This window comes from Anguilla anguilla, chromosome 9 (genome assembly GCF_013347855.1).
Source record: "Anguilla anguilla isolate fAngAng1 chromosome 9, fAngAng1.pri, whole genome shotgun sequence".
Lineage (NCBI taxonomy): Eukaryota > Metazoa > Chordata > Actinopteri > Anguilliformes > Anguillidae > Anguilla > Anguilla anguilla.
Window position 1 is genome coordinate 43,418,558 of NC_049209.1, and position 22,369 is coordinate 43,440,926.

The window sequence follows — 22,369 nt, forward strand, 5'->3', positions numbered from 1 at the left end:
TTTACGGTTAAAAAGAAAATCTGCAAAGCGAACAGCCTTCCGATGCAATCTCCGCAGGAAATCGGAAGCGCGCTCATTTGAGAGAGGACAAGTTGATTGGAGTCAACGGCGGCAATTAATTGCTCTCATCAACGCGAAACGCTGCACAACACACTCTGGCAGCGCAGCAAAATGAGCCTCATCCTTTTCTCTTTTTTTCTTCCCCTAAGAAAACAATCAAGCCCAAGAGAACAGATGCAGTGGGGTCGGGGGGGGGGGGCTTACTGATTCACTCCGCGATAATGGGGAAACCGTAGCGCGGTGAACCGCGACGTGCGATAAAAATCAGCGCTCGCGGCCGACCGTTCAACCCTTAAAGGTGCAAGATCACGAATACGTGATTAGAATGTTCTTAACTGAACATTCTAATGCTGATGTCACAATCACTACTGGCCACTGATAGCAATGAGTCAGCATTCTAGAACACTGACTTCAGAATTCTGAAAAAAACATTCCAAAAAACCGACTCTTCAAATGGTTAATCTGGCTGTGGGAGGAAGAGTGAGTTATTAATGTGATCCACATAAGAGTGGGTGGGGGGGGAGTGGCTGGTGTCGCAGAGAGAAATTTAGGGCACTCCATCACATCAAACTGTCACATTATAAGAGAATTTGAGGAGAAAATAAAAAGTCATTTCGGTTGCAAAGGAGGGGGGGGCGGTGGAAGAGTGATGGAAATTCTATTCACACAGCCGGCTTTGTTCAATGCGAAGGCCCTGCCTCCTGCTTCTTCAGATAAGTCTCAAGGAGGCATCGGTGACATCACTGTCGCCCGGGAGAAAGACAGGCGCAAATTTCGTCGTAAATTTCCCCAGCGCCTTTCCCTCATTCACAGGTCCCGTTACCGTGAAAAAGCCCCCGATCCCCGGCCCCCGCGTTTCACAGGCGAAGCACACACGCAGGCTTCACAGAGAACGCAATGCCGTTCCCCCTCTTCTGTGCGTGGAAGACCTGTGTTTGAGTATTATGGATATTAGCCTGTCGGATAGCGTCCCCTGCGCGTGACAGCGAATGAGCTTACAAACCTCGCCCCTGGTGACTTCAGCCATCGCTGACATTTTTTGCGAATGTGATTTTCACTGTCATGTGACAGCCACTGCAGTGGCACCGTTGTCTAGGTGCTTCTGAGAGGGATTTCGGGCTTCCGAGCCCAGCTTTACAGCGCGCGGAGCTAAAAAAGCACACGGTCCCGTCCCCGGTGAGAGCAGACACCGAGAATTTCACACCGTTTCTCCACAGCCGAGACCACGTTTCCCCAGGAAGAAGTGCATGTATAATTCATACATGCTCATCTGAGTACCCTGGAGGTTGTTGTACACATACAGTATGACGCACTGCAGCGTTACACTAATTAAAGCGTTCCTCTGGATCTGATTAGCTTTCCTGCAGCTGCGGTGTAGCGGGATGAATTAAACGCGTAGGAACCAGGGCCTGAAGGGAGGGAGGTTCCGGAAGGTTCACCTACCCCACGGCGGTCTTCTTCATCTTGGCGCAGAGGAGGAGGTCGGTGAAGAGGAAGACGTGGCGGAGCTTCCTCGAGCCCTCGGACACCTCCACCAGGAAGCCATCCTTCACCAGCTGGCGAGCCTGTCGGGAAGGGGCAGTCAGAGACGTGACATCACATCCTGTTCCCCGTTCAGCACAGGGCACCGTTTTCCGCTTCTGCAGAAACTGGGTCCGTTTTCAACCAAATCAAACCCTATCCATGCGTCAGATGTACAGGGACAAGTACCAAGTCGTATCCAACAGGAAGGGGTTGGCAATGAAAGAGCAACAACGTAATACCCCCTATAATACACTAAGCACAGCACAACTGTGTCAAAATTAGTCACAGTGTCTAGATGGTGTGATGTCTACTCTCATGAAATTAAAATGAAAACGTGCTTCAAAAGCTGAGGTCCAGCCTCTCTTCTGACAAGTACTGGGCAGGATTGGGGTCAATTTCAGTACAATCCAGTCATTTAGGAAACAAGCTATATTCTGTTCCTCAATATATTAAAAAAATCCCCATGAATGTACTTTCAGTCGATTTCCGGAAATTTCTGGAATTGAAATGAAACTGACCCCACACTCTGGTGCAGGGGGGGCATCTAAGCTAGATGAGATTTGGGGTACGGCCTCCTTTTTAGGAAGGCTGAGTGTGTGCAGAGGCTCTGTGGGCTGGGAAAGCGCACGCTGGATTAAAGAGGACATTGAACAAGAAGAAAGTGACAGCAACGGCAGAGAAGAAGGGGTTTGGGGGGGAGGGGGGGGGGGGCTGAGGGAGAGTGGGGGGGGGGGGGGGGTAAATCAAAGGCAGGCCCCAGAGCCCGTGGCTGAGAGAGGCTGGAGCGCCTGATCAAAGCCCCTTCACTATAAAGCACACAGAAGAGCCGCCGCCCTGATGGACGGCTCTGAGGGACCAGGTGGCCGATGATGCGGCTGGCCTGACAGGAAATGGAGGACGGCGACTGGCTTCCTCTGTTGACGGCTGACCCCTCCCCCTCACTCCACACCCTGCCTCCATCTCTGCCACAGATCCAAGCATTAACCATTTAAGGTGTAGGATCAAATATATGCGTTTAGAACGTTCTTCACTGAACATTCTAATGCTGAATGCTTGAAAAGCTTGAAAGCAATGGAGCTCTAGAACACTGACTCGGAATTCTGAAAGAACGTTCCAAAGAGCCTACTCTTCAAAGGGCTAATTTCCCAATCAGCATGAGGCAGCCCTTGCCATTGACAGCCAAAGGATATGGATGCAGATACACAAGCTTCAAAATGGCATGGGTAACAGATCATATGCATGTGTGGGATCATCTGTGAGATGCAACGAGGCAATGTTCTTTTGTTCAGCCGTGTGACATGAAGACTTCATGCTTAGTAAGGTTCTTTTTGACAGAACAGGTCTTTCAAATGGAGTCTTACTGAGCACAGCCAATCATAGCCAATTAAAGCTAAACCCAGCAGCTCCTGTCGGTTACACTGTAGGCTGAAGGTTGAAATACCTCAAATTTTGAACTGAAAGACGAGATTGAATACAGCATGCATGCCCGAATGCACTGGCCAGCCTAAATATGAAAATCACATTCAAATCGAGGTGTTGTTCCTGTTTTATTCCAACCTGAATGGCAGCACTGTGCTGTTGGACGAATTACATCACTTTGATTGTCTGAATATTCCTCTATAAGAGTGGAGTAGAGGGGTGTTTGGCACTATAGGAGTGCAGTAGTAGCATGGCTGTCGACTTTCGGGTATGCTTAGCCAGCAGGCTGCATGTTTCCACACCCCACACCCAACACCCTGCACCCCACACCCCGCGCCGCGTACCTCTCCCTTGGGCGTGGTGACGGCGGTCCTGCGCGGGTCGATCTCCTCGTTGATGCTGGACAGGAAGTTCTGGGATATCCGCAAGGCGTCCTGCAGCAGCGGAAAGTCGGGGTGGTCCTTGGGAGTGTGTTTTAGCAGGTCCTGGAAGACGTACAAGAATAAATGAATCAGTAAAAAGGCGGGAAAAAATGCAGCTCACCCAATCAGCTCTTTCTGCCCGCTGGGACGTGGTCATTCTTCAAGCAAAGCAGCTGTACTGCGATGTACGGTTCAGATCCGTTAGCATCTGAATGCAGACTGTGTTTTGCATCAACTGTGGTGTGTGTGGGGGGGGGGGCATGACATGCCTACAGATTTGGCAGGTGCTGCCAGGCAAACGATAAGGCATCAGTCACGAACGTGCAGCATCAAGCGCAAACACGCTCCGAGCGCATGCGGGGTGTTTACAGAGCGCGTCCTGCTGGTTTGCCTACGGGACGGCGTTTGCATAAAGAGAGCCAGCCTGCGCTCGGCCTCGCCCCCCCCCCCCCCCCTCATGCAAACGCGCTAATGAAATGCGCTCCGGCCTGACGGGAGAGCTGTACGTCCAGGGCCCTATTAATCACAACGGCCGCGTTATCGATACCGGTCCTCGGCTTACAGAGGATCGATCCGACTTCCTCCGCGGTCGAGATCTTACCGGACCGTTCGGGAAAATTGAACGGAAGCCGGGAAAACCGCGAGGACGACCGAGCGCGGGTTGGGAACGCCCACAATGCACCTGGCTCGTTCGGCAGGCAGGCGGTCAGACCCGACGATGGGCCTGTTCCTATTGGCCGGACAGCTCAATTCCGCCTTTTCCTACAAAGGGATGTGGCATTATCAAACTGCCACTCCGCAAAAGGTCACGGCTCAATGATTAAGGGGCCGCTCTCATTAAAGGGCAGAGGCCTCGCACAGTTAAAACCCAGGAAAACAATTGGGTTGGACAACGTCCCGTGCATCCATAATTCAGGCCGAACGCGTCCGCTCGGTACTTTGCCCTCGGGCTTAGCGAGCGCTCGGTGATTCTCCGCCATCGAACGAAACAAATTAACGGTTTTCGGTTGGGCGCGCGCATCAGCACACGCGACACGAAAAACGCGGGCGGTCTCGAGAAAACCTTCAGGTAGGGGGTCCCGAAACCCCTCTCACCTTGAAATCGGCACCCGGCGTGCACCCTCCAAACCAGCCGCGGTTGTGCGAGCGATTAACGGTCCTGGCTGATTAACGCAGCGCTGGGTAATGCTGAGGAGTGGCGCAGGGTGCGCTGGTTTCCACCGCTACGCAGCGCTGCACTAACCAATGCAGGTGAGCGATCGCACCGCTAACCCGCCTCACGCGGTTTCCTTAGTCTGAGCTCAAACTCACCGGGCCCCTGGGACTGTGCCCGGAGGCAGGGTTTGGGACCCTGGGCTAAGCATGTCTTTGCAGAATGAGAGCCCACTTGAGAAATGAGGGGCTTTTGGGGGGGTGGGGGGGAGGAAGGTGGAGGGATACTCACGTGGAGGACCAGCGTGCTTCGGGTCACACGGTCGATGGGCTTGTACAGCAAAGCTGCGGATAGAGAGAGGGAGAGAGAGAGAGAGAGAGAGAGAGAGAATTAGGAAACCAGCCATAGGAAACGCTACATAAGCGCTACACCCAGAGCGTGTAGACAGCCTGAGCAGCCGGGGGAGTCCTGGGGGAGAAACGGACGCTGAACCACAACGGGGTAACACGGCGTGGCACAAAGGGGGCAAACTCACACTCACACATGTGGGTCATCGTTAGTGCTACCGATGACCAGGCACTTTTCATAAGGTGCACAAACAGGGTTCTTTTTTCTACTGATCAAAAATAATGTGAATCAATAGATACATCAAAAATGTGTGTGCATATGCGGTGTGTGTGTAGTGTGTGGTTAAATGTGTGTGTGTAAGTGTGTCTGTGTGTGTGTGTGTGTGTATGTGTGTGATGTGTGGTTAAGTGTGCGGTGTGTGTGTGAGTGTGTGGTTAAATGTGTGCGGTGTGTGTGTGTGTGTGAGTGTGTGTGTATGTGTGCGGTGTGTGTGTGTGTCTGTGTCTGTGTGTGTGTGTGTGTGCATGTGTGGTGTGTGTGGTGTGTGGTTAAATGTGTGCATTGTGTGTGAGTGTGTCTGTGTGTGTGAGTCTGTGTGTGTGTGTGGTTTGCAGTGTGTGTGTGTCTGTGTGTGTGGTGTACAGTGTGTGTGTGTGTGTGTGTGTGTGTGTGTGCCTCTCTCTCCCGGGCTCATGTACCAGTCTGATCACAGTGCTGCAGTCAGACAGGCCCATTTCCCAGGAGGACTGGCTGTGAAAGGGAACTGCACTGCAGGGCGAGAGGGGCATGGCGTGGGGGGGGGAGGGGAGCCAGGGGACCCGCTACCACCTCCCCCCCATTTTAGGAGGAGCACTGAGGTGTCATAAAACAGCAAAAACAAGAGGCTTGGGAAGTACCCACCAGTCCTGGAAAAGCAGAAATGCACCTACAGAACAAACTCCCACCATCACCGGAGTCCTTTTAATGCAAGTTCTTCTCTTTAAACTAACTTTCTTGACTTGAGGACACACAAGCAGAGAAATACGCAGGGATTTTATTCAGACGGGCTTTCCAAGTCATATCAAAGTGTAGCAAAAAAAAAAAATATATGGCCGGGAAAATGAGAAGAAAACCAACGATTCGAGCCCTACGACAACACGCTTTCATGCGTCTCTTCATAAATAATGCCAGCCGCATCAGCCTCCATCCCCAGATGAATTCAGCTCCGTCGGGCTGCTGGTGGGAGCCCACCGTACAGAGCTGCATATTCATTACACAGTGTGAGGAGCGGCTGGCTGTAACGCTGAAGCCTGCCGTATGGAGCTGTGCTGTACCGGGGTGGGAGTCAGATGGAGGTGAGCTATACGTGGAGAACAGAAACCGTGTGGGACGTATAGCAGGTTTTGCGTTTGATGCCGGGAGGGAATCGGGGAATCGAAGGTGGGGGTTCTCTCTTTTCCTTGGGAGGCGCGCGAACGGGAGGCCAAACTGGGGTTCCCTGCGCTACGCCGTTCCCCTGTTTGCCTGGGCGAGATTTCACGCGGAGGCTTTTCTGGTTTCCGGTTTGCTCGCTCTCTGACCACGGTGGCCAGAATATCGTACGCCGTCCTTTATTCAACACGAAACGCAGTCGCCTCACATCGCAGAATGCCAGGGAGGTGTATTCTAATTTCAGCAGAACAGCCCTCAAAGCACCCTCGAGAAGACCTGCGTGCAGACCAGCACGTACAGCCCGACGGCCCCATTAGCCCAGGGGTAAATACCCTGCTCTGCGGGCACTGACCCTGCCCAGGGGTAAATACCCTGCTCTGCGGGCACTGACCCTGCCCAGGGGTAAATACCCTGCTCTGCGGGCACTGAACCTGCCCAGGGGTAAATACCCTGCTCTGCGGGCACTGACCCTGCCCAGGGGTAAATACCCTGCTCTGCGGGCACTGAACCTGCCCAGGGGTAAATACCCTGCTCTGCGGGCACTGACCCTGCCCAGGGGTAAATACCCTGCTCTGCGGGCACTGAACCTGCCCAGGGGTAAATACCCTGCTCTGCGGGCACTGACCCTGCCCAGGGGTAAATACCCTGCTCTGCGGGCACTGACCCTGCCCAGGGGTAAATACCCTGCTCTGCGGGCACTGACCCTGCCCAGGGGTAAATACCCTGCTCTGCGGGCACTGACCCTGCCCAGGGGTAAATACCCTGCTCTGCGGGCACTGAACCTGCCCAGGGGTAAATACCCTGCTCTGCGGGCACTGACCCTGCCCAGGGGTAAATACCCTGCTCTGCGGGCACTGACCCAGCCCAGGGGTAAATACCCTGCTCTGCGGGCACTGACCCTGCCCAGGGGTAAATACCCTGCTCTGCGGGCACTGACCCTGCCCAGGGGTAAATACCCTGCTCTGCGGGCACTGACCCTGCCCAGGGGTAAATACCCTGCTTTGCGGGCACTGAACCTGCCCAGGGGTAAATACCCTGCTCTGCGGGCACTGACCCTGCCCAGGGGTAAATACCCTGCTCTGCGGGCACTGACCCTGCCCAGGGGTAAATACCCTGCTCTGCGGGCACTGAACCTGCCCAGGGGTAAATACCCTGCTCTGCGGGCACTGACCCTGCCCAGGGGTAAATACCCTGCTCTGCGGGCACTGACCCTGCCCAGGGGTAAATACCCTGCTCTGCGGGCACTGAACCTGCCCAGGGGTAAATACCCTGCTCTGCGGGCACTGAGCCTGCCCAGGGGTAAATACCCTGCTCTGCGGGCACTGAACCTGCCCAGGGGTAAATACCCTGCTCTGCGGGCACTGACCCTGCCCAGGGGTAAATACCCTGCTCTGCGGGCACTGAACCTGCCCAGGGGTAAATACCCTGCTCTGCGGGCACTGAACCTGCCCAGGGGTAAATACCCTGCTCTGCGGGCACTGACCCTGCCCAGGGGTAAATACCCTGCTCTGCGGGCACTGAGCCTGCCCAGGGGTAAATACCCTGCTCTGCGGGCACTGAACCTGCCCAGGGGTAAATACCCTGCTCTGCGGGCACTGAACCTGCCCAGGGGTAAATACCCTGCTCTGCGGGCACTGACCCTGCCCAGGGGTAAATACCCTGCTCTGCGGGCACTGACCCTGCCCAGGGGTAAATACCCTGCTCTGCGGGCACTGAACCTGCCCAGGGGTAAATACCCTGCTCTGCGGGCACTGACCCTGCCCAGGGGTAAATACCCTGCTCTGCGGGCACTGACCCTGCCCAGGGGTAAATACCCTGCTCTGCGGGCACTGACCCTGCCCAGGGGTAAATACCCTGCTCTGCGGGCACTGACCCTGCCCAGGGGTAAATACCCTGCTCTGCGGGCACTGACCCTGCCCAGGGGTAAATACCCTGCTCTGCGGGCACTGAACCTGCCCAGGGGTAAACACCCTGCTCTGCGGGCACTGAACCTGCCCAGGGGTAAATACCCTGCTCTGCGGGCACTGACCCTGCCCAGGGGTAAACACTCTGCAGGCAGTCAGCCTCTGCTGCGGTCCAGACTCCGGCGCTTTCCATAAGCAGCTCATTCCCTCTCAGCTCACGGAGCTCCTATCGGCCGTCTGCAGGTAGCCGATAGCGGCTCAATGCGCCGCCGCCGCCACCGCTCGGGCTGAGCCGCGAGTCGTGACTGAGGTACTGAGCGCTGCCCGTCTCCGAGAGCTGAGCGGGGGGGGGGGGGGAGAAGGAGGAGGACAGGAGGCAGGGGGTAAGCCTCACCCCCCTCCCCTCAAAACGTGCCCCTCGCGCCTCCCTGCTATCAACAACAGCCGTGCACCTGCTGCCGCCTGCTGCCGTGGGAACCGTCGCCGCGGTGAGCAGCGGCGGTTTGCAAGCGGAACTTGAGGTTAACAGTGAACCCCGCCCGCCTCTCACTCCTCCACGCCTCTCTGCTCTCCAGCGTTTCCCCTTTTCTCTTTCCTCTCTGCGGTCACGCAAGCACCGTTCAGGCTCCGCCCCTCCCTGCCTGCAGGGGGCGACCCGCCCGCGAGCCAAACTCTGCCGTCTGGCTGGTCGGCTCGCCGTCTCAAACTCCCGTAGGAAGAGCCATACGGGGGAGAAACGCCTTCTCTAATTACCCATAACCCCCCCCCACTAGAGCCAGGCTTATGTTCAAAAGCAGCCACAAAAAAAATAAAAAGTGACGCCGATTCTTCAAAAAAATCGATTGTTCCTCACGGGGAAGCTTTCCCAAGGACACCCGGATTGCTTGAAAGGCATCCGTAATCTGGGTATCGATGTACCCCACCAGCACCGCCCCCCTGAAATCAATGCCCGCCCCCCCCCACCCCCCCCCCCCCCCCAACCCTCCAATCCCTCCACGCCACACGCTCAGCTCCCCTCCCTCACTCTGAAGTGGAGGCTGGGGGACCTGCCGTTTAGCAGCTCTGTGTTACCCGCTTACCCAACGGCGGAGGCCGGCGGCTCCGCGGGCAGCCAATCGTCCGCAGCGGGTTCGCGAGGGGGGCGGGCGGGCGAGCGGGTACCCGCCCGCGCGAGGAACGGCGCGGAGGAAATGAAATCCGGCATCCGTGCCGTAAAAAAACCAGGCCCCCCGATTCCCTCCAGCGACTCCCCTCTGTGTCACCATCATCATTTTTAAAAACGGCGGACGGAACACCGGCGCTGCAGCCGAGAAGCCCCCGACGGTTTTTAATCCCATAATAAACGAAAGGGTTTGCGGGCCGCGTTAAAGCGAAAACAACACCTTCGGCCTCAACCCAGGGTCATAAAACGACCTTTATTGTTAATTAAAGACATTCATCGTTAATATAGAAGTGGCTGTCCGGACGCCGCTGAGCCTGACCGGTCAGCTGCGATCGGAGCAGGGGGCTGGAAGCGATATAAATCGCCGAGCGGGAAACTTTTAGGCGCGCGGGGGGCGATCGAATTACCGTCGCGGCTCGCCGAGCCCGAGCGGAAAAGTGGAGTAAGGAGCTGGCGGTGCCGCCGTCGCGCGATTTGCGACCTGCCGGGGGGGGTTTCGCTTCATTTCACCCCCCCCCCCCCGCTCCGGAAAGGACGATAAAACGACAGGCGCGAGGCAAAACTTTACGCCCCAACTCTACGCGCTACGTTGCGCAAGCTCTCCTGTAGCACTGCGCGGCCTGTCGGGTGTAAAACAGCCCTTAGCCGGCGGGCGAGCACTGACAAGTGAGCACAACTTTACCGGCCGCACACCTCGGGCGGGGTCACCCACTGACTAAACGTCATAAACGAACTACGAGGACTAAATATGTAGGGGAAAAAATTCATAGGATATCAAAAAAGGAAACAGTTCCATATCACAGGCAACCGACAGTACAGTACATAAGATTCCCTGCTAAGACACTTTAACCTCTTAGCGCATTGCCCCTAGTGGTGGGCACGCCCGCGTGCCTAGATTACTAAAGTCAAACATTCGGTGCTACTGCAACCAACGTGTGAGATGAAAACAGAAACGCGTTGTTTCAGTTTCATTGGTAGACGATACATGACAACTATGCCGAAAACGGAGTTTCGCAGCCCCACCATTGTCGCTCCGGTCGTTCATTTAACACGCACCCCCTCCCTGCAGTCTCATCTAAAAAACACCCCCCACCCTTGACATAATGGACAATATTGTCTATCCTGGCATTAATAAAAATATTCTTTCACCACTAAAAAATCGTATTCCGTCATAGCAGCAAGATAAACCCGACAATAGCACTAAGATATGCCTATACAGCAGTGAAAACGCTGCTCACTGAATAACGAAATAAACGAGAAAAAGTTTTTAAAAATGATACCATGTCATTCTACAGTCAATATCTGGGACTAAATATTGAATAAATATAAAACCTTACTGTTGGTTTTACGTGTAGAGATGTCCCTTTTGAGACTGCGTGGTCATATATTGTCTTGGACAATCCGTTTGGGAAATATAGGCGCATCTGTGACGCCTGGGTATCTTCCAAAATAGCTGTGCGTAACACCACACCTGTTGTTTACGGCGTCGTCGTCCTTTTTAGTACAGTCTGACTTGATTTACAATTCATTTATTCGGTAGGCGAGAGTATAAGCTTTCTAACGATGTATAACATGTCTAATTCTGCTTTTGGAATAGCGTTTCATAGGTCAGCGTAACAGAAAATATTCTTACCATAGCATTCACTTACGCAATCACTCTGTTAGCAGACAAATACGATGCACCTAACGAAACGTGTTCAAGGATATTTCGTAATTTCTTGGAAAATACTATTATTATTGAGGACTTCTGAACATAGCTAAACCATATGTTTGCTGATAGACCTAGCTGACATCGTTTTCTGGAGCAAAACAGAAGCGAATAGAACAATATCATTGATACCGTCTCTGTCTCTATCTACTGAACATAGAGGAGATTTCATCATTGCTATGTAAGTATTACCGTTCAAAATATTTCGGTTATATACGTTATTTTTGAAATTGAGTATCTTTAAATAGGTTAGTGGTGTTATATAATGTAAATATTTTACACTGTAATGTAAGCGTTAGACGGAAGTGTAATAGTTTTTGTGAAGCATGCAACAGTGATGACGTCATAGCTGGAACATTGCCAAAACGTGGTGGACGGGTGAAAATTGTTTTCATGTTGTCTCATCCCCATACAAGAAAACATACGGGAGTACAGAGTATAGAAATACACACGAGTTAATTATTACACATTTAGGTACTGTACCGCATTGTGTGACAATGTTTTTGCATTATTTTTTTAATCTGATAGCAATGTTTCATCTTAAACCCTCATAAGGGGCTCATTTATATGCTTTATAATGGACAAAAATCATTTTATTCAATTTTGGAGAGATTTTGGATATGTTTCTGGACACCTAGCTATTTTAGACCACTGTACTGACTGAAAGCTTGTAATTCCCATTTGAAAATTATGCAACAGTGATTTTCTTGAGTCAAAACAGTTGATTTGTAGTGAAATACATGGATATGTTATGATTTACAGCAATGCATAATTTAGACATTTTGGATAGATTTGGAGATGCTGGGTACACTGCTTAGTTTTTGCTTCATACATCTATAGTAGTTCTACATATCCACCCTTAGATTTTATGAACTTGTGGTCAAGACGTTTTTGACCTAGCACATGTATAGTTTAACCTCCTGCATATATTCAATCTCGCAGTATTTCATTGCAAACTTAAAAAGTGCAAATTTATTTTGGATTTTTTGTCAAAACAATTGCATTTGTGGCACTTTATTTCTTCCAAAATTATGAATATAAACTAATCTGTGTTAGTATTGTAAATTGTACAAATGTCTTGCTTCATTTAAGCCATTTTTCAAGTCTCTGTGGTGTTCACGTCTGGAGTTATAAAGCTTTAAATAGGGTACCCCCTAAATGGGCAAGGATTGGCAAAATTTGGCTTGTTCCTTAAGAGGTTAAAGGGATGCTGATAAAGTTAACATCTGAGTGCTAGGCATAGCAAAGCGTAGCCCGCATGCATACTGCTTTGCGGGTATGAATATTAAATATTAAAGCCGCATCGCAAGCTTCAGTCGCTGAAGTGAACAGCGCGGTCTCATCCAGGCCGGCGCACCGCCACAGGCTGCGTGGGACTGGCGGACGGGTCCTCTGCGCTCCGGGGGGAGAGGCGACAGCGCCGCGCTGTCCGAAATGCAGACAGGCGTCACGTCACGCGGCGTTCTCTCCATCGGCGCCGTCGCTCCCGATCGAAGGCATCGGCGTAGCGCTCTTCGCCGCCGAAACGGAAGCAATTCAGTCGGCCTGATTTACAACTAGCGTTAAATGGGTCCCAATCAGAAGATAAGTAATAGCTATTATAAATGAAACGGGGGGGGAGATCATATCGCAGTCTACAGTGATTCATCGAAAATATACTGTAATATGAGACAATTGAGATTGCAGTATTATCATTATAACTGTCACTTTTATGAAAACTGGTCTTGTTGCATCGGACCAAAAGACCTTCTTTCATTACTACAGAATAGCTGCTGCATTAAGTGGAGTGTTTTACAGCCACTGAAGGACATCGACTGAAAGATGAATTCAAAAAGGATTAAAAAAAATAAGGGAAAAACGAAGTGGTCAGACTGAATGTCAAGGGGGGAGAAAGAGTAAGCCGGAAAATGTGACTTGATCTAAAATTAAATTAATTCTCTCACCTTCAGCGAGACAGGAAATTCATTTTTAAACCCAAGCCACGGAAATAACATGCATGTGACAATCGTTCCAGCCAATCAGACCCGGCTAGGTCACTGACTGGAATCTCACACAGACTCAGCTGGCTTGGCTGCGCTACGTCGATATTAGCATGGCCGCGCTCCAGCCCCGGTACACTGATGGGGTCGATACGAGCTGGTTAATGAGGCTCTTAGGCCAACGCTGTGTAACAGGCACTGCATGCAGAACTGCAGGCCGGCTCTGAGTATACACACACACACACACACACACACACACTCACACACTCCTGAAGAAACCACCACACTGGTTATGAACACACATACACACACACACGCACACGCACACGCACACACACACACACACTCCTGCAGAAACCACCACACTGGTTATGAACACACATACACACACACACACACACACACACAGGCATATGCACAGACATACCTGACGTACCTGTACATGCAAACAACTGAATTATAGTCTCACTATCTCATACACACACACACACACACACAGACATGTGAACAGAAGCACATATCCACACACACAAGCATATGCACACACACACACCACAAGTACCTGTACATGCAAACAACTGAATGATAGTCTCATTCTTTCACACACACACAGACATATGAACAGACACACATACTCTCACACACAAGCATATGCACAAACACACGTATCTGACAGCAAACAACTGAATTATAATCTCATTCTTTAACACACACACACAGTACACAGCCTCTCAGTCACACTCTGTCAGTCCTCTGTAAAATCATGCTTCAGTGACAGGAAATGTGTCACCCATTCAGACACACAGGTGTGCATGCAATCTCCAAGTCCCCTACGCCACAGATACACAAGACACGTTCGTCCCCACGGGCATTCTGGGAAAAATCAGCCAGCTCACGGCTAACCTACGGATTACGAACTATGCGCGATCTCTCAGGAAGCGGAACACCAGCCGGCGAAATTCCGTTTTCCCAGCCTTGGAAGTGTGAGGATGAAAATAAGGCTGTCGTTATTAACACCCGGGACCCGGGGTGAACGCAGCTGCCGGACAGAGAGACACGATCCTGCACTGACCTCAGAAGTGCAGGAACTTCAAAAGAGCCCGGTGCGGACAAGCCGACCGGTGCGGACGAGCCGACCGGCGAGCGCCCAGAAGGGCACACGCGAAACGACCCTCTCGCTCAGAAAACAGCGCACGGGCATTTAGAACGCGTAAAAGCAGCGAGCGTCTCTGGAAACGCGAACGCGCCGGGACTTCGTCCGCGTACCCGGGAGCCGAATCCACGGACGGGGCGGCCGGAACCAGAGAGAGCCCAAACAGCGCTAAACAATTCCACTAAACGGCAAACCTGCCCGGACAGCAAGCACGTTGCGGACAGGGGTTTAAATAAAAATAAAAAAACCCACGAAGCCAAGGAGGACGGGTCCTGCCTGACAGCAGCTGAGAGAGACAGAGAGAGAGAGAGAGAGAGAGAGAGAGAGAGAGAGAGAGACACAGGCAGAGAGAGACAGGGAGAGACAGAGAGAGAGAGAGAGAGAGAGAGAGAGTGCAGCAGGGCAGGGGGCTTTACCGTAGGTGCAGTTACAGCACAGCCGGAGGATGAGAAGGATTTCCATGCTGGCGTCCCCCCCCGTGCTCTCAGTGCCATCTCCCCGAGCCCGCCAGCGTCCATCGCCAGCCAGCGCGCGCGCCAGTCTGTACCGCCGCCCGACAGCACGCCGCTGCATACACAAGCGAGGGGGCCGGGCCGCCGCGCCAGCGCCTTCTTAAAGGGCCAGGCCACCAAACCGGCTGCTCCCCGCTCGCTCGCTCTCTCTCTCTCAGCTGCATGCTGCTCTCTCTCTCTCTCTCTCTCAGCTGCTCCCCGCTCGCCCGCTCTCTCTCTCAGCTGCACGCCGCTCGCCCAGTCTCTCTCTCTCTCAGCTGCACGCTGCTCGCCCGCTCTCTCTCTCTCTCAGCTGCACGCCGCTCGCCCGCTCTCTCTCTCTCTCAGCTGCATGCCGCTCTCTCTCTCTCTCTCTCTCTCTCAGCTGCACGCCACTCGCCCGCTCCTCGCTCTCTCTCTCTCTCTCTCAGCTGCACGCTGCTCGCCCAGTGTCTCTCTCTCCCCTTCATCTCTACGCGCTCGCCGCTCTCTCTCTCTCTCCTTGCGCTCTATGCTGCTCGCTCTACGGTGCGCACCCTCTCTCTCTCTCTCTCTATATTCAGCGCCATGCCACTTTCCCACTGCTTCTCTCTCCTTCATTCAGCTTCACACCGCTCACCAGCTCCATCTCTCTCTCTCTCTCTCTCCCTCTCTCTCTCTCTCTCACAGGGAGGTCAGCACTGAACCAGGTCTGACAGACGGGACAGGAACGTACCTTCCATGGTGACTGACGAGGTGCAGTCCCTGGAGTCCTTCGGCCCCTTGACTTTGAGGTTCTGTGAGGAAGAACAAGCCGCACGTACGTGAGAGGCGTGGCAGGCCGTGTCAATCACACACAGTTTCACTCCTGTAATTAATGAGGTAATACACGGCACACGCAAACATGCGCTTCTGCACGCTTGGCACGCTTATGAATGGCTTGTTTATGCCAAAAACAACTAAAGCACAGAAATTACATGACACGACCAAGACACTTCCAGGTTGTCTCCATTAGGAAAAAAAAAAACATTTAGTAATTAAACGGTTAAAAACCAATGTAATCAGTTTGACATTCTCAAATCAAGCCTGTCATACATACACACACACACATCGATCATTATAAGGGACGTGCGTCACCCTCTGCGTACTGCTAGCAGCACCCATAGGAAATGACTCCAGCCGCAGAGAGCTAGCGCGCGCACAGCTAACGTGCACACAGCTAGCGCGCGCACAGCTAACGTGCACACAGCTAGCGCGCGCACAGCTAACGTGCACACAGCTAGCACGCGCACAGCTAACGTGCACACAGCTAGCGAGCGCACAGCTAACGTGCACACAGCTAGCGTGCACACAGCTAGCGCGCAGAGCGCCCGACCGCGGCGTTAAGCCTCAGTGGCGTTACCCGACTTCCACTCAACGCTGAGCGCTACCGCGCGTACGTGTGCTGGGAGCTAACGAGCACGACGCCGCCGGAGGGCTAATGAAGACAAACTGAACAGCTGCACTCTGGGAAGGCGCTCAACGGCTCCCCCCCGGCTGGCACTTAAAAAAAAAAAACCAAAATGAACAGGCTGCGCACAATTGTTCTGAGACGGGGGGGACTTTAAAAGCCCCGTGGCCACAAGTCCCAATTTCGGCAAAGGAAGATTTGGTGTCATAAATGAACCCATGCTGATCCAGGCAACCTACGACGATAATTACAAAACCCCATTACAACACACCGAATAGGAATGTGCAGATTGATATCAGTTTTTCACAATGCTGTTGAGGTATTTTATCCCACTCTTCCTTGCAGACAAATTTGTAGGCTTTCCAGCATGAACTGCTTGTCTCAGGTCCTGCCACAGCACCTCCATTGGGTTCAGCTCCCTTAGAGTTCAAGTCCACTCCAAAGCTTTAATTTAGTTTCTTTTCAGCCCTTCAGATGTGGACTTGCTTTTGTGCTTTGAATCATTGTCTTGCTGAATAACCCAATCATGCTTCAGCTCAGGCCATGACATTCTCCTTAAGAATTTTACAGAGCAGAATTCATAGTTCCATCAATAATGGACTAAAAAAGTCTAAATTAATTTTTTGTACAGCTAGAACAGCAGGATCAGTTTAAAACCCAGGCACAACAGCAGGAATGTGAAGCAGGTTACAGTGTACACAATTAAACACAAAGAATAAAACAGAGCGAATACTAACCTCCGATATCTTCTGGAACTGGGAGTTCCCCTGGCTACATTTCTCCGCGGTCTCCACGGCAACTTTGTAGTTGTCAACGAATGCTTTGTAAACACCGAGCTGACTGGCCTGTGTGAGGAAAAAAAAAAAAAACATGCAGACAGCATTTAAAAAAATGAAAATGCCGCACATCAAGAAAATAAAAGAGACAGGGAGAGGAGTTTGGGGCAGCAGAACGGCGATCATAATTATCTCCCATCCTTCCTCTGAGGGGTTTAGGTGAGAACAAATTAATCACGCCCAGCGGGGGCCTAATTAATTTATTTAATATTTGGAATTCAGCCCTCGAAAACATTTAATAATGGAGGGGGAGGAGGAGGGGGGGGTTCTCTCAGGAGCAGAAAACTGAACCAGATTGCAGAATCTAGCGTGTCTGTACAATGCAGTTTGTGTGAATGGTGAAGCAGCGTTCATGTTACGGTGTTCTGTGGTGCAGTTTGGGATGTTGAGTAATGTATCGGTTCAGCCGAACAAGCCTTGGCACCAAAAAAAAAGAACACAGAAAAATGTGACAATCAAAAACCCAACGGATGGGGAATTCAGATTCCCTGGCTTTCCGAGTGATTCCGACACACAGACCTTGGGACGTGTGTGTGCGGCACAAGTAAGAAATGCCTTCAGATAGCGGAACGCTCAAATCGTTCTATTTACAGATGGTCTTATCGCAACGCATTTTTGCGCTGGGACAGACTGCTCAAGCTCTCACATAGCGGGCCTTTAACTCACTGCACCCATCTCAAACAGCTGGGAAACAACTGGTTTTCTGCCATACCCAACCCCCCCCCCCCCCCACAATTAAAATTTCCCACAATCCCTTCTGTTCACCCACAGGCACGTTCCGTTAGCTACGCCAGGGCCCGGGTAAGGAATACGTGTGCGCCCGAGCAGCAACAGAGCCGCTACGCGCACGGCGACTAATTACAGCGGCTGGCCGAGGGTTCTGATTGGCCGCCGAGAGTCAGCGCGCACGCCCGTGCTCGCCCGCGAACTCCCGCGGAGCTCTCCCGGGGCGACGGGCGGATCGGCGTGGGGGGGGGGTGGGGGGTGGGGGTGGTGGGGGTGGGGGGGGGTTGGTTCAAAGCCTCCCTCGTAAGATCAGTGGGGTTCCCCAGGAGCAGCCGGGGGGACGGGGCCCCGATGTGTTTTAATTACCCCTCTGAAGCCCCTGTGTTAATACGAGCGCCAGGCGAGGGGGGAAGCTGACCTGACCTACTTCTGCCCGCGATCCCCCTCTCAGAGTCCGTGGAACCCGTCCGAGGCTGGATAAAGCCGACTTAAGTTTTTGGAAGAAAAATCAATAATTGAGTGGGAGAGGAAGCACCAGCTACCTGGACAGCGTGAATCTGTCCTCGTTACAGATTCTGTTTCAAGTTCTAACCAAACGCACCAGATTATCAGGACTAAACTAAAACGGAATTTTCTTTTTTTAAACAGAGCAGACAGCAGGGCTCTGCATTAGCATTTCTTCCCAGGCGCACGTGTGGAGCACACTAATGCATCCCAATTAGCAGACGTGCTTCTAAAATTATTTTTCAAGTTAGCGCGCATTAATTAGCACATCAAATGCTCTTAAAATGGGAGCGCTGCGGAACACATTTATTCAGATGGGGGAAGCAGAGAAGGTTACAGATACAGATGGGACACAGTCCAGACAGTGCTACGCCAGGGAATCGAACTTGGGCCAAGGTATGTATATGGGTGGAAAGTCAGCTGTTATGAATAAATAAATGAATGAATGAATGAATGAATGAAACACTGCATTTATATAGCACTTCCAGATGCTCAAAGTGCTTTACAGTTATACAGACTGTGCCACATAGTCCCCAGCCTAAAGGAAGCTCTGAATGGAGAGCATGCTGCCTGTTCATGTGTGGCAGCCAGTCTTAAGCAGAAGCACGGTACCACACAGCCCAGCAGAGCACTGCTGTTAACTGAGCTGTGCAATCTGCAGCTTAATACGATTTGTGCTGACTGGCGTTTCTCTACAACTGTAACACAAACAGCTCCAGACTTTCCAAATGTGATCTCACCCGTACAGTTCTAACAGCATTTTAGAGCATCAAATCTGATTATGTTAATCATACGTCACTGCATTAACGTCCCGTCCGATTTCTCCCCGCGCAGCAGCCGACATGACAGCGGCCTGCTCCGTCCCCCCATCACTCAGGCTAATTACGTTTCCCAGCATCCTCCGCTCCCGGATAAACGAGGGCGAAACCCGCAGGACTGGAAAAGGCCCCGTGACGCGAGCCGTTGCCCAGCAACGCTCCTCGTCCCCCAGCCGGCCGCGCGTCCGGAGAGCGCAGGCGCCGCGTCCGGAGGGGAAACGCGTTCGAGTGAGGGACGGAGACGAGCCCCGCTCCTGGAACGCACGTCGGGGCGAGTCTGAGCGAGTCTGAGCAAGCCCAAAGAGGCGGGGCCGTGTAATAGCGAGGTGCGTTCTCCCCCACCGCGCGCGTGTGTGGGCTACGATTGCCGTTCTGTGTTTACCCCTCCCCGTGACCTCGTTGAGTCGCCCCCGAGCTCCGCCCATCGGGGAGCCGCGGGAGGCCTCGCGGAGGCCCAGCGTGCCGCTAATTACGCCGCCATCTGTGCTCCGCGTTCGGGACGAGCGGTGTCAAAATGTTTCAGTCGCCGCGGCGGGCGGGGGGCCCGGGAGGAGGAGGCGGCGCTGTCAGTCAGCGCAGTTTGACTGCCTGTGGAGCTCGCCTCCTCTCCTCTTTACCCCAAATGCAGCTTTCTCAGGGGAAGCAGGCCTCACTGCCTGACCGGCACTGGCCTGAAGATCTCCCCTACAGGGTGAACCAGGAGTATTTAACCCTTCGAAGAGCAGACCGCAAGTTTTTTCAAAGTTCTAGGTCAGTGTTCTAGAACCCCATTGCTCCACTGCAATCCAACGGTGATTGTGACATCAGCATTAGAATGTTCAGTTAAGAACATTCTAATCACGTTTTTCTGGCACCCAAAAGCAGGGCTGCCCAACCCTGCTCCTGAAGATCTGCTGTCCCGTAGGTTTTCAGTTCAACCTTGATTTGGCACACCTGATTAAACTAATCAGCAGCTCAATGAGATCTCCAGCCGTTGAATGAGATGTGATTTGATAGGGTTGGAGTGGGGCTGAGCGATATGGCCTAAAATATATATCACAATATATTTAGAATTTTAGACAATATGTATCACAGTATATATTTTTTTCTCCTAATTTCAACAGAACATACTTTAAAATGACTAAAAGACTAAAAGAGTTAACTGGTAACTATAAGGTTATTATTAATTCACCATTATTGTTTTCATGTAAACGGGAAGCACACACCCACATTTCTATTGGCCTATCAGTGATGTTGTCTGAATTAACAGCCGCAAGGGCTAACAAACACTGATGCAATCGGTGAGAACAATATCTCATCCAGCGTTGAACGTTAATTATTTTTTCATCAGTGTTCTACTTTCCCCAGGGACATTTCCACTGGCCCAGCTGCCAAAATAAATAAAACCACTTTATTATACTGATTATTTGCATTAAAAAGCGTGCCAAACTACAGAGCTGGGTTTAAAAAAAAAGCTGTTTATTAAACATGAATCTGTCAAATGCTTCTGCCAAATTATGGAAGAGCTTCAGCTTTCTGAGCGGTTCTCAGTCGGACCAACTGCAGATGCCAAATGCTGGAACTCATGAATGATTTGTCCTTTTCCTGGGGATTCAGAATTTAGAGGCGACACGCTTGCAAATTTTAACTGAGGAAAAAACAATTAGCAGAACTAATATAATTAGCTAATATCTAGTTAGTTTGTTCTCTTAATAGCTTTTAGCTTGCGAGCAATAAATAAAGGTACATTTGTTGGCAAGATCCCGTTATCATTTTAATGTTACTTCAGTAAATAGGTATCTGATGAAAAACACGTTTTCAATGTACAAAAATGGCAAATCACTCTCACACATAAAGCACTGTCTATAAGTCATTAATTAAAACTGGCAAAATCTAGGCCTGCCATTAAGTATTAAGTATTGATATCAAAAGTTACAAGAAACAGTATTGACTACCTTACCTCACACAAATTAAACTCTATTCCAAAGCAATGCTACCCAGTGTTCCCAAAATTGTATTGTAAAATATTTCTACCTATACACTGTTTACCACCCACCCCAAGCTTGCAGTGAAAACCTACAGATCTCCAGGAACAGTGTTGGGCAGTCCTGACTCCTGCCTGAGGGGTGATAAACAGGAGTTTACACAGGAACGAGATAAATGTAACGACACCCCCATGTCCTTCAACACAGGAGAGAAGTTCTGCAGTGAAGATGCCCCTGAGCACAGTGTCTCTCTGACCACACCGAAGCCCTGGTCCCTATGACGACCAGACAAAACATCTCTGCCCTGTGAGGAACCCAGATGCGCCGTCCATGTTCCCCTGGCCTCTTCCTGCCGTGACACGTGCCCCACACCATTAATCCCCGCCCACCTCCTGTACCATCCTTGCTGGCCTGAAGCCCACCTTAACCTGTCTGACCTGCTCAAGAAACACAAGGGGCATCCATATGGGCTGAGAGTCAGCTGTTATGAATGAATGAATGAATGAATGAAACATTGCATTTATATAGCACTGTCTACATGCTCATTGCGAGCCGCGACGTTGGCGGTTCGAATCCCAACCGCGCGACCTTTGTCGCACATCTCTCCCTCTCTCTTCCCCTGTTCTTCCTGTCTCTCTACACTGTTCTGTCCATTAAAGCTGAAAAGCCCAAAAAAATTAAAAATGTTTTTTAAAAAGTCCACAGGCAAGGCCATATCTGCCTGCTTAGTTTTGTAGGATTATTTTAGGAATTCTACGTTATAAACAGCAAAAACACTGCTGTGTTACACTTAATGCACCAGGTCTGTTCATTTCACTGTGAGGCTCATGTGCAGTGCCAGCTTGTTTCATCACTGAATCAATAAACTTTATCTCTAGATCTTCAGTAACTTGACACCTCAGAGTTGACAGACCCACTTCACACGTCCTGCAGTAACAGCATGTTGATGATGTCATCTAGCCTTGCCCGCAAAAAACCAGAAGTGCTATGACACCACCCTTTCGCCAGCCGCCGTGCCTGGCCCGATTAAAAACGCGCGCGCTCCATTACCGCCGAGCTCGGATAGCGCTAATGCAGTCTGCCCCAAAATCAGAGCCAGCCTCTGCGCAAACAGGAGCCCTAATCCCATTTACAGGAACGCGTGCAGAAAATTCAATTTGGAAAAGAGCAGACGAGCACAGATCTGCAACACGGCATCGGAAACACATCGCTTTGCACAGCCGAAAAGAGAAACAGAAGGGCGATTAGGGGAAGGCAAACAGCTAAGAACTTGCAGAACTCAAACCTCGAGAGCTCTAACCAAACAGTCCGCTAAGAGTAAATCCAGCATTTTCACATGCTCTATGATCCATCGATACA

General features: G+C 51.4%; 1 protein-coding gene across 5 annotated transcripts in view; it reads right to left on the reverse strand.

Moving 5' to 3' along the window:
* abr (ABR activator of RhoGEF and GTPase) overlaps positions 1-22,369 on the reverse strand; it is a 171,956-nt gene that overhangs the window by 68,973 nt on the left and 80,614 nt on the right. For all 5 annotated transcript variants that reach the window (XM_035433222.1, XM_035433223.1, XM_035433224.1 and 2 more), the window contains 5 exons: positions 16,900-17,007; positions 15,449-15,509; positions 4,870-4,922; positions 3,348-3,488; positions 1,504-1,625 (listed from right to left, as the gene is read on the reverse strand). In XM_035433222.1, the coding sequence (XP_035289113.1) occupies positions 1,504-1,625; positions 3,348-3,488; positions 4,870-4,922; positions 15,449-15,509; positions 16,900-17,007 (485 nt within the window). The remainder of the gene's footprint in view (positions 1-1,503; positions 1,626-3,347; positions 3,489-4,869; positions 4,923-15,448; positions 15,510-16,899; positions 17,008-22,369) is intronic.